The 13,180-nt window shown below is 38.6% G+C and overlaps 1 protein-coding gene across 1 annotated transcript; it reads left to right on the top strand.

Moving 5' to 3' along the window:
* Positions 1-751: 751 nt before the first annotated feature.
* sytl3 (synaptotagmin-like 3) lies at positions 752-10,343 on the top strand (the record flags this gene model as incomplete). Its single annotated transcript, XM_084030482.1, has 14 exons — positions 752-798; positions 887-953; positions 2,382-2,559; positions 2,983-3,176; positions 4,164-4,231; positions 4,447-4,498; positions 4,587-4,659; positions 5,128-5,255; positions 5,490-5,612; positions 6,524-6,696; positions 6,792-6,888; positions 6,970-7,140; positions 7,879-7,954; positions 10,103-10,343. 14 exons carry the CDS (start codon positions 752-754, stop codon positions 10,192-10,194), a joined length of 1,539 nt encoding a protein of 512 aa, XP_083886608.1. The 3' UTR covers positions 10,195-10,343.
* Between the last annotated feature and the right edge of the window lie 2,837 nt (positions 10,344-13,180).

Below are 13,180 nucleotides of genomic sequence, written 5' to 3'. Positions count from 1 at the left end.
CAAATACACAATTTCATATAAAAAACTCTTCTACACTGACTTTGCGTTCTTTATTCCTTACCGATGACCAAACAAAACGTGAGATACCAACCAGCAGCTTCTCTGTCGGCCACTCCTCTTCCACTTTGCAACAGCGTAGTGATCTCAGAAAGGAAGGAGCGGTTTCCCTCCGTGTAGAACCTGCTACTTCCTCAGGCCGACCACTCAGACGGTGCAGCAGGTCTGCAGGGAAGATTTCTGCTTTCTGTAACTGCACTGACCTAGTTCTCATGTCACTAACTTTTTGTCTTACTTTCCCTTTGTCGTTGCTTGTAGTCAAAGCGAGACTAAGCAACAAAGGGGTGACGTTGAGTGAATATTCTGTAATCACAGCATACATTTGAGTTACTGTCAAATCCACTGTGACTGTTGCTGTAAGTAGCTTAGTCTGTGGAAGTGGAAGTTCCTCTTCTTGCAGTTTGTCATTGTAACTTCACTCTTGTGTCACATGTTGACTAAGGCGTGTAAATATGTACATGCTGGAGAAAACGTGATATCTATGTGTAACAAGTTATTTTCCTTCAGACTACTGACGTGAAATGTCTGCATAAATTGTCTTCTGAGCTCTTTGGAAACCCACGGCATAGTTTTATAAGATACACAGATGTGAAGCACCATGCGGGTCATTTTCCCTTGAATAAAAGACCCTCAGTCCGTGCGAGCCTGACCGTGACTGTCTTTAGGGGTTTTTATTTAGAATTTTCTTGTGGTGATGAGTCTGGCTGAGTACGTGGACTTGCTGCCCAGAGCTGACTGGAGGTATGCAGTCGCTCACGCAGGTCTTCCAGGAAGCTCTTGGGGGGGGGGGGATGTATCAGAGACCTCATGACTGCTTCTGGTCTTCTAGTGACTTTCAGACTCCACATTTGGGCCCCAGTGTAATCAGTCAGGTTTCCATTTCTGTCACTGCTGTGGTGGGCTGATACAGGCTCCCACCATCTCTTCTCGGATGTTAGTTCACAGACTCCACTGAACCACAGACGGCCTGTAATGCTTTGCATAGTAGAGGCGAGTGGGAAATGTCTTGCCCTGACGTGAAGATGATCATATTCTTCTCAAATGAAAGACAAACTGAGAGATTTATTTTTCTCTTCAAATGAGGCGTCGAGTCAGTCCCGGCTGCATCGCTCCCTGCCTCATTTATATGTACGACTTGAGAGAATCCCTCCAGGCAGGATGGACGTCAGTGGACAGATAACAGCTGTGTCCCCCCCGTGAGCCATGAGGCATAATTACAGCTGACGCTGATTGTTTTCTCCGGCCTCCTGGCAGCTCTGGATAGTAACAAGGACAGGCTCTTATCTACCAACACAGGCTGGCATCCAGCTATTCAACAGGCCGTCCCCCTCTCTCCTCCCCTCGTCCACTCGTCTGCTCCTGAACAGAAAAGGTTTTTTTTTTCGCTCCAAATTGACATGTTTGAAGATGCTGACCTTCTCGTGACATAAATGAGAGCTTAAAGGAAGAGTTTGACATTTTGGGAAAGACGTTTATTCGCTTTCTTGCCGAGAGGTGGTGAAAAGACTGATATGTTTGAAAAGAAAATATAATGACTAATAGCTTGGCTTACCATAGAGGCTGGAAACGGGGGATTGGCCAGCGTAAAGTGCAGCTCTTTGAATGGTTACCTGAAGCTGGCTATTTGTTAAAATCCTTAATTTTGAGGGAGAAATAAACATGTTTATGGTCTGGCACAAAAAAAGTAGTTTTGGTCTCCAGCTAATATCCTAACCGTACGCTTGTGAATTTTTATATAACTCACATGTTCAATGATATCAAAGCTTAAGGCTTATTTCCCCAAAATATTCAACTATAACTTTTAAAATAAAGCATTTATGTCTGTATTTACATTTTTACAAAAAACAGACCAGATGTACAAAGCTTGAGGTGATGACCATCTTTTTTTAAATACATATTTTGCCTGAAAAGAATTGACGTTGCCTGCTGGCCTGAAAAAAAGAAAAAAAAAAGAAAGAAAGAAAGAAAATAGAACAGATGTACGTCAGCCATCAATAATGCAAGGGTTGGCATTTGGTTTGTTTTTTCAGCTCTGCCATCAGTGAAGCATCACTGCTCTTCCTGCAGCTGAGGAGGCAGTGGTGGTTGAATAATAGGGGGGGGGTAACTCCGGGTAACTCTCTGTGACATCAGGTCGTAGTTCTTCACTTGCCTTTAGAGATTAGAATCCTAAAACAGGGGTTTTTCTACTGTTTACTCATCCAAGCGGAAACAACTATCTGCTCAGGAGGTCTAAACCCGGCTCTGACGTGGAGATTGTGATCAGGGGAAGTGGATTCTGTAGAACAACCTTTGCTGTGTCACTTTTATTTTTACTCCTTTAGCCCCAGAGGTCTGAAGAGGAGGTCTGCTTCTCTGTGAAGGGGGCGGAGTTAAAGGGAGGAGACGGGGACAAATACAAGAAGTCGGTGAAGCAGAGACCAGTGACACAGAGGATCAGACTGTTGCTTACAGATGGATTTAAATTCACTTCAAGCTATGGAGAGAGAGACAATCCTGGAGGTTCTTCAGAGAGACAAACACCTGCGCACCATTGAAGAGGACAGGATAAGGTGAGACATTTTCAGACCCTTTTCTGCTTCTGTCAAATAGTTCTTGATGCTGAAAGGAAGCACCTGATATCATCGTTATTTATGAGACCAAACATTAACAGAAAGCAGTCATAATGTACTTATTGATAGTGGATAAATGCCCTGCAGGAAAATATGATTTTGTTTTTTTCCCTCTGTCATCACCTCATGTTGGTTCCTGCTGTGTCTTTCAGATTATACCATAATCTTGCACATTTTCAGAGAAAGGATGTTTGATGAAATATGAAAACGCCCTTTTACACTTTGATGGTGACAGAAACGACGATTCCTTTGTGATAACAGCTTCAAATGTTTCTTTCATCTTCTTCTCAGGAGGATGAAATATGAGCTCCAGGAGCTCCGGAGGAGAGGCGCAAAGAGCTTCTCCCGGCTGTACGGCGAGCGGACGTGCGCGCGCTGCCAGAGGCCGCTGGGAAAGTTCTGGAACTCGGGCGAAGTCTGCGACGGCTGCAGCCACCGCATCTGCTGCAAGTGCCGCGTGTGCGTGGGCGCGGCGGGCTGGAAGTGCACGGTGTGCCACGCCTACAGGTACGACGGAGCGTCAGTGCCTGATGGTCAGAAGCAGGGGCGATTCTAGGAACAGAGCTCTAGGGCTGCTGGGCACTTTAGGGGTTCAAATACTGTACATTTTAACGTTATTTTGGACTATCATTCCCACATTTGTGAATGAAGAACATCAGACTTTTGGGGGAATCACTGTCTGGAAATCTTACTTTAATACTGAGCCAAAAAAAACATGACTTGGTTTTTACAAACTAGGCCTACAAATGAAATGGTATTAAAATGAAAAGAGATAATGAGGTATAACGGGGGTGAACGGGGCAGGTGGGAGAGAGAGAAAGTAGATCTCACCATACCTTGACGTTTAAAGTTTAAAGTAACCATTAGTACTGTCTATGGTTTTTTTGACCATGTTTAAGCTTGCCAAACATGGATTTGCTGTTATTTTTATATTGCATGTATCTATGCAATATTTTTTAAGGGGTGCTGGGACTCAATTTAGGGGTGCTAAAGCATCCCTATAGATATGCCTATGGTCAGCGGTGCACAAAATGACTGCCTATGTCTTCGGTTGACGTTTGAACCTCACTTCCTTGGCTATGACTGTAAACTACAACGTGATAATCATACTCATGTTTGGCCCCTTTAAACTTTAAACTAACCTCCTTTGAAGTGGCTTCAGAGAATCATCCCCTGAATCAGGAGCTCCCTTCAGCTTTATGAAGCGTTATAGTGAGTTTCAGCTCATTGTGTAGCCGTCTGATCCACAGCTTTAATGTAACCCCTCTGTACATGAGCACAAACAGCAGTCAGACACAGTAATTAGGTGTTTAGCCGCTAAAGAACCCCATATTTCTCCGTGCAACAAGGGACTGTACAACTTGTTGTGGCCAAAACAACCAGTAATAAAGGGTTGATAAATAAAATATATCACGACCTTGTCTTTTTCAGTATTTCAGTAAGTATGAGTGCTAATAATGCGATTATATAAACATGTGTTTTTCTTCCTCACAGGGATGTGAAGTTCAGGTCTGGAGAGTGGTTCTTAGAGGAGAAGGCAAAGAAATTCCCAGTCATCGCAGGTTTGTTTACAATTGGTTTCCTTTTTATAAGTCCATTGTTATTAATTAGTGATACTCCCTTGATATCATCCACTTTTACTGCTACTACTACTACCGGTTCATTCAATTATTATAAGTTATGTTCTGATTCAATATTGTGCTTGTGCACTCATTTCTTTGAAAGTGTGTCAACTCTCACACTTGCGGTGCCATGACTCATTCTTTTTTCTTTACAGAGAAATACGAGATGGTTGGGGAGAGACTTTTAAAGCTCTACAATGTGCTGAGGTATACAAGGAATCTTCACATTATTTTACAGTAAAACGTGTGGAACGTACCAACTGAGTGCTGATCAATGCTGTGTTTTGATCCGCAGGATTTGAAGAACGCAAAACCTTTTACCAAATCATTGGAGAATCTAAAGGAATCCTTCACCAGTTGTATTCAAAGTAAGACCCATCATTAAACATGTTCTTTTATCAGTTAAATGCTCAACTTCTAGGAATTCTTAACTCAACGACATTTCAAGAATTTCCAGTGTGCATCTTGCTTTTCAGAATAAACAGCATCACTTCCTCTGAGCGTTATCACAACCTGATATGTTGAGCTGAATATACGCAGTGAAAACCACAGAGGAAATGTGCCTGAAATAATATGATGCAATAAATCAGCTCATCGCCCTGACTACACTAGCAGAGGTTGCATGAGATGATGAGCACAGATAGTAACGGATGTTTGAATTGGAAGTATTGCAAAAATTAAAAAAAAACAACCTGCAGACCTATTTCAAATTTGTCCAGGAAGTGAACAAACTTGCTTCTTGATCTGCATAGATTATTTTGGGGCGTGTGCTTCTCTCAAATAACACATAAACTTTGTTCATTTCTCGGAGAAAACATCTTTTTTTCTCCCTGCAGAGATTTCCACTTCTCAGAACGATTTGCGAGGAAACCTTCTGAGGGTAAACGCTAGCCGGAGAGCATCGTGTTTCAAATTCAGCACCCAGAAGAGCCTCTCTGACACTGACATCAACAAATCCAACATGGTAAGTCAGCGCCAACACTAAGAAAATCAACCAGTTCTAGAGCCTTAAAGAGGCCAGTCCACCTTAACTGGCCAACAAACACAGCCCATCACCTAATTCATCTTTGGACTTTTTCCACAATCCAAAAAACCCTGAACAAGGGAATAAGAGGAGCTTAAATTAATCCAAGATCTATACTGGGCCCTGATGAAGAGAGAATAACTATCAGTAAAGAAATGCTCCTCCTTTTTGCAGCTCTTTAAAGGTCCCAGTCTTCCAAACCTGTTCAAGAAAAGCAAAGACAGCGACCAGGAAGGCTCCTCCACCGGTCCTGAAGAAGAAACTTCATTCAGTTCTGGGTACTCTGGAGGAAAAAGAGTAAGTAGAAGCTGATGATGACATCTTATGACTGCTGAAATATCACACTATTACGTCATTAAAAAGTCTTAGTATGGTATGTCATAAAAAATATAAAAGAAAACCGACATGGTATAGTACGATCTCATAAAAAGGTTTTAAAAGATCATATTATATTAAGTTATAAAAAGTCATAGTATACCAAGTCATAAAAGGTTATAGTACAGTAAAGGAAAATCATATATAATGTATCTTTAAAACAATCAGTATAGTATGTTATAAAACAATTAAAAGAGAGTCATAGCATTGTAAGTCATAAAAATGTCATTGTATAGACCGCTGCAGGGCGGACATTTTTGTAGGCCAACCCTGATTGGTTAGTTAGCATCGCAACATTTCCCATCAACAAAAAGACAACTTTTCCATTGGATTATGGATTACTCCAGAAAATAAAATCTGGGTATTTACAGGTTTTTTGTTCAGCAGGATAATCTTCACAAATGAACACCACTTTTATGATTTTTGAAGCGCAAATGCCGTCACCAGAAGTAAAAAGCAAACGAACTACACTACGGCAAAAATTCAAATTTATTTTATAATATGCAGCAAAATGTTAAAATATCTTAAGCTTGTGTTAAACACAGACCATACTTCTTGGCAAATCCAAAAAACCCATTGACTTTGAGATGAGGTGCAGAAATGCTGAGTCATTTCTGGGTTTTAGGACTCATTCCACTCGATAGTATATCATAGAAAAGTCAAAGGAAAATATGTTGTCATAAAGTCATAGTAGAACATTTCATAAAAGAGTCATAGTATAAATGATTGTGATCCGTTCACCCTGCTCAGAAGGAATCCCCTTTTTTGTTCTGTACTCCATTTAATGTCCATCTGACTGCTCTTCTTTAAAAGTCAACCATGTTACCCTTCAGGGCAGCAGCAGTAGCAGCATCAGCACAGACGGCGGCCTCTCGGAGAGCGTCAGCATAGCAGGAGAGCTGGAGCTGGCTCTGGCCTTCAATGCCAGCACCTCTCGTCTGGAGATCACTGTCGGCGCCTGCAGAAATCTCACCTTCGGGGACGCCAAGAGGAAGAAGTGTCACCCGTAAGGATAACAAATAACTCATCATGTTGCATGTGACCTCATTTTGTTGTGTGATTCTCATCAATTCCTCGGCATCCTGCTGTCTGTTATCGTAGATACGTCAAACTCTACATCCTGCCGGGAAAGAAAGGCAAGATGAAGACGACGATCAAGAAGAACACGACTGATCCAGTTTATAATGAAGTTTTAAAGGTAAAAATGAAAAGGTCTTTGTCAGTTTTCTGTCACATCCCTGCTCAAATTAAACAAGGTTTTTTGTGTGGTTCTCGTCAGTATCATACAGAGCGCTACGTGCTTTTTGGAAAGAGACTGCAGGCCTCCGTGTGGCATTCAGGCGCCCTGAAAAGGAAGGTGTTTCTCGGTGAGGTCCTTATCCCGCTGGATGGCTGGAGATTTGAGGACAAGGAATCCCAGCTCTTCAACTGGTACCCACTTTGTCCAAAGGTAAAACAGGTTCAGCCCTGATGTTTTACAGATGAGGAGAATCTAGATTCTCTCGACACACATAGTGCTCCATATTCAAGGAAAACCACAAATTGTACTTGTTTTACACCTTTAATTGTGTAGAAATTAAACAAACAAGATACACAATGTGCTAATCCTAACTACTGAAGTTTAGGAGAATTTGAATAGCTTTAGGCAGAGCTAGGCTAGTAATTTCCCCCTGTTTCCAGTCTTTGTGCTAAGCTAAGCTAACTGGCTACAGTTTCATATTTACAGTACAAACACGAGAGTACTGTGAATCTTCTTATCAAACTCACAATAAAAGAGAAGTAAATGTCTAACTATTCATTAAAATAAAAGCATTATGAAATAAATAATCATATTAACAAATAAAACAGACACACATGTAGATTAAAAATGAAAACGTTCCTCAGTATTATAAGAATTGATTTCATCCTTCTTCTTGTCACAGCAATATAATATATTTATTTAATTCCAGCAGTTTCTATATCAAAATGGCCTTTTTCTTTATTTTTTTTATTACAAAGATTGCTTTTTTATTTGACCTCTAAAATTAGAGAGTAGTTCTACTCCACCAACCACTCATTCAGACTGAAGCAACAGAAAAAGAAAAAGAGCATTTTTAAATAAATGGTGTAGGGATGTAAATTACTGAAGTTACTAAATGAATGATTCTATGAAAAGAAGCTGATTTTCTTGTATTTCTGTGTCCGTCAGGGTGAGAGTCCAGACGGGGGCGCTGTGGAGCACGATGTTGGTGATCTGCTGGTCAGAGTGAAGTGCAACAACCAGGGTGAGCTCCTCCAGCTCAGCTCCTTTAAATGTCTGCAAGAAAAAGACACCCGTTGCTTGTGACAAAGACAATGGAAAGAAATGCCTTGTGATAACTGCGTCTTTGTTTATTTATTTATTTTATTCCTAATCTAATTTTGAAGACTTTCTTTAACCACATGTAGCTTTATAAAACATTCTTTTTTTTACATTGTATGTATAATGGAGCTTCAAGAATAAACTGGATTCAACTTGACTTGAAATGCAAAGTTTTCGTCCAATAAAATGTTTTATTAAATATGAATTAAACAATAAGAATTGACTCTAATAAGAAAACCAAAATGTATAATATAAATCAGCTAATAATTCAAAGAAGTATACTCTGACTTCTAGTGGTAAATATGTTAATTATACTAGCCTAATTATCTCCCAAATAAATATTGTAGATTATAATGAAAATCTAAATTTTCTGTTATCTTGTGCTTTCGTGTGATATCCAAAAGTAAACGTGTTTGTTGGGGAAGAATATTTACTATCAAAGAGTTATATTTTTGTATAGTATATCATATTATTGGAATATTATTAATCATTCCCGCACATTTTAACTACTTTATACTGTTGAAGAGTTGTATTTATTCTGTTTGTAGATTCTTAATCTGCAGTCACTCCTGCTGTCACATACATGTGGGAAATGTAGAGAAGTATAGAGTAGCATACAATTGAATTACCAAAGTAAAGTAAAATATCCTCAAAATATTACTAAAAAAGAAATGTTATTACTAACTTTTCACTACTTTTGAAAACAATGTGTAAAAGGGAAAAAAACACCACCTTCTGTCACTAGAGGTCAGAACAGCATCTCTTTTAGACGCCTCCATGCAGTCCAACACTGAGCCGCATAGCAATGATCGACCATGTCCTTATCAAACACCTTCCCATTAATGCAAACACAGGTCAGAACACATGCGTCAGAGTGTAAACACGCCTCATTGTGGCTCTTTGTGTGTGTGTGTGTGTGTGTGTGTGTCTCAGTGTCGGCAGGCCTGCGAGGCGTGTTGTGTGTGTTCTGGTGTGCGTTTATGAATGCAGTTAAGAGTGTTTTTAAAAAAAAAGTGTTTAATAGGCATGAGGGTGTGATAAGATAGATATTTGTGTGTGTGTGTGCGTTGTGTTTAGGTGTCTGACAGGGTGCAGGCAGAGCACAAAGCCAGACGATGTCCATGTATGAGGTTGAGGCGGGGCTCAGGGCGGCTGTGGCCCCTCCTGGCCCCTGAGTAGCTCTGTTTATAAACTAATAATAACCAATAGACTGTTACTTCTTTTGCCCCACTTATTTTCACATCAATAAGTATAATGTAACACACTACAAACCATTATAGTGAAATAATGACATTTTTAAGGGATGATCAATGTTTTTGTCAACAACTGTATTTGTGGAGCATGTTAATGGGCAACAGATTCGCTAATGAAGGCCATGACATTTTGCTGAAAGCTCTGGGAGAAATCTAGTCACCAGATCTTTGAGTAAAGAATTGTTTTTTTGTTAAACTTGCATTAACTGCTGATTGTGTGTGTAACAGTTTAGAAATGTTTTATAACGTACTGTGAGGAGTCTTTCTTCTTTATTCTCAGCTAAGCAAAACAGTGGCAGCTTCATATTTGCTGTGGTGACATGAGAATGGTATAACTATCTCTCAACAAGTATTTCCCAGAATATTAAGCTCTTCCTTTAATTATGAGATTAATTATTAGGCTTTATACACCAGTTACTTCATGGAAAATGTTATTTTATTGTTAAGCATTTATATACTGCAATGCAAATTAGGTGGGGTTAAGGTGCGTTACCCGCTGATGCTACTCTGATGAATTCAATATATCTTTAAAATCAAATTACCTCCCAACAGTGATGTACTATCAGAGGATTCAAACAGCTGAACATCCATGCAAATTAAATCACTAGAAAAGACACAGGGATGATATTTCTCACAAATGAAATTTGGAGCCACTGCACAGGAAGTGGAGTGGCTCATCGGCGGTTCCTTCTGTACAATGAGGCCTTTCTTGTCTCCGTCTAAGAGCAGCGTGTGAAAGACGTGCTCACTCTCCGGTTTCACACGAGTGCTGGTGATGTCACTGACCTGGAATTCTCTGTTGACACTGTTTTATCCAGGGACACCATGGCAACCGGCGCTGGACACCCCGACAGGTGGAGTGACGTCAGCGCCCCCGTTGGTCACCAACATCAGCGTCAGGAGATCGTGACGACATTCAACGTCTCTGCCCAGCAACTGACTCAGCACTTTAACATGTTCACAGTGCAGTATTTATGTTGTCAGAACTGTAACATGAATCAGCAATTATTTGTATATGGAAACTGAATCACTTTATGATTAAATATATTTAAATCTGGAGCTTTAGCATCCTTCTTCCTAAACTCAAGTATGCAGAAACGTTACACTTAAGCAATACTATTAGCTAAATGCTTTCATCATGGGCTAACATGCTATCATGCAGGTATAATGGTTACCATGTTCACCACCTATGTTTAGTCTGTTAACATGCTAACATTTAATTAAAAAAACACTAAAGTTATGGCTACAGGCTTATAGTTATGTTTTGTCATAAGCCAAAGATTCTCAAAATGTTAACAATGGTGATGGAAGCATTTTGTGCAGTCAGTGAACGTGACATGAAATGCTTGCATTCAATTTTAAATAAATGAATAACCTTTATTTATGAACACAATGTATGCACAGAATTCAGCACAAAGTGAAAATAATCAAAGCACAACATATTAAAAACAGGGCTGCTAATTACAGGTGATATTTAAAATATATGTAATTTAAATTAGTCAGCAAGACTAATATTAAAAGGCAGAGTGTTGGGGAGTACTGGCTAAAAGTAACATCTGTAAAGGTTTTTGTGGCGACCTTGGAAACTGTTAAAAGAGCAGCTGTGGAGGATCTTAGGGTTCATGGAGGATCATAAAACGAAGTCTGCAATGTAATGGGGACGAGGTAATATTCTGTCTTAAAGCTAAGGGAGGTGTAGTAGTAGAAGTCATAGTGTAGTCACAAAAATAATAATATAGTATGTCAAAAAAGTAGTAAAAAAGTAATAGTATAACATGTTGAAAAAAGTAATTTAAAGTCATAGGATAGCATGATGGAAAAGTAATTTAAAAAGTAATTTCTTAGTATGTAAAAAAAAAGTCAGAAAAAAGTAATTTCATAGTAATTTCATAGTATAGCATGTTGAAATAAGTAAAAAAAACACAGTATAGTATGTTGAAAAACGTTATTGTATAGTATGTTGAAAATCATAAGTGAGTCATAAAAAAGTAATTGTATAGCATGTCGAAAAAAGTAATAAAAAAGTGATTTCGCAGTATGTCAAAAAGTCACAAAAAAGTAATTTCATAATGTGTTGTAAAAAAGTCATAAAAAAGTAATTTCATAGTATGACAGAAAAAGTCATGAAAATTCATAGTTTAGGCTATGGCATGTTGAAAGAAGTCATAGTGTAGCATATACAAAAAAAGTAATAGTGTAGTAAAAAAAGTAATAAAAAAAAGTCATAGTATAGCATGTTCAAAAGTCACAAAAATGTATTTCATAGTTTGTCGAAAAAGTCATGAAAATTCATAGTTTAGGCTATGGCATGTTGAAAGAAGTCATAGTGTAGCATATACAAAAAAGTCATAGTGTAGTAAAAAAAGTAATAAAAAAAAGTCATAGTATAGCATGTTCAAAAGTCACAAAAATGTATTTCATAGTTTGTCGAAAAAAGTCATAAAAATTCATAGTATAGCATGTTTAAAAACGTTATTGTATTGCAGGTCTGAAAAAGTAATTAAAAAGTATGTCGAAAAAGTCATAGTATGTGTGTTGATGACATATGATTAATGTACACAACTACCGGTGTGTCGTAGGTGTACCACAGCAGTACTGTTTGCATGCACACCTTTAACACTTTGACTATGCAAATAAATAGGAAGGAAAACTGTCCAGGGTTTATAATAGGTTTTAGTCAGGTTTGTCCTATGTGACTCCGTGTAATGGATGAGCCTACACAGTCCAGCTGTAATTAACTGTTCCACATGTTCGACTACAACAAAACCTCGGCACAGGCTTTCAGAATAAAGTCACCAGGAACCACCAATTTGTGTATTTAAACCAGATTAATAGAGTACAGGTAGCGGTGTGGGAAGTACATGGGGTCTCTTAGCGTTTTACAAAAACTATTAAGGTACACCTTAAGTAAGTTGTTTCCCTGTTTTATTTGCATCATTGTATTATCTTTGGCATGGTGTCTTGAATGACTTTCATAAAAAAAATGTTATTTAAAAAGTCATATTATAGTGTGAAATAAAAGTACTATAAGGTCAGTGGTGTATGTTAAATATGGCATACTGTGTGTTATTTGATAGAAATGTCATAGAATTGTCATTTAAAGAAAGTCATAGAACAATGTTACAGTATTGCATGTCATGAAAATCTCACAGTATATATGTGATTAAAAGTCCAAAACTCACAGGAGTTTGTTGTATAAAGGTTATAAAAAAAATCTCAAGTGTCATTAAATCAACAAAAAGTTTATAGTATAGCTTGTCATAAAAAAATCATCAAAAACACGTCAAGAAATGTCATTAAAAAGTCATGATACAGTAAATCAATAAAAAAAAAAAAACTGCATGGAGAAGGGAAAAAAGTCTAAACTCCACTTGTGATATATGGAAGTTAACTATATCATGCATGATGACAGATATTGAATAATGCAAACTGTAACTTCTTATTGTAACTGAAGAGCTGAACACAAACCATAGCACAAAAGTCAAAAAGAATGTGGATGTTTTTTTTTTTGAAGGGTGCAGTGTACAAAGCAAAAACACACTGATGTATAATCATAGATTTTTCTTTATTGCCAATATGTTGAACACCTCATTATAAAATCCTGTTCATATACAAAGGCCAGCAGAGCTGAGTGTTTCCATAACAGAGTCAGCGGATGCTCCTCCAGTCCACGTCCAGAGAGAGGAGAGTGACATGTTGGGTCAGTCCATTGTTACCAAACCGAAACATGAAAAACTCTTTGCTACAATCACCTCAACCCTCAGAAGATAAAACACTAAAAGAACTGAACTCCAGGTTTTCTTGTGACGAAGCACCTTGGCTACAAGTGAAGACCCACTGCCTGGCACGGATCCCCGCGGAGGGACAACCAGAGAGAAAGGCCACTTAGGAGGGTA

Source organism: Eutrigla gurnardus, assembly GCF_963514095.1.
Source record: "Eutrigla gurnardus genome assembly, chromosome: 16".
NCBI lineage: Eukaryota > Metazoa > Chordata > Actinopteri > Perciformes > Triglidae > Eutrigla > Eutrigla gurnardus.
The sequence above is the reverse complement of the archived record's forward strand: the minus strand, read 5'-3'. Positions and strand labels throughout refer to the sequence as shown.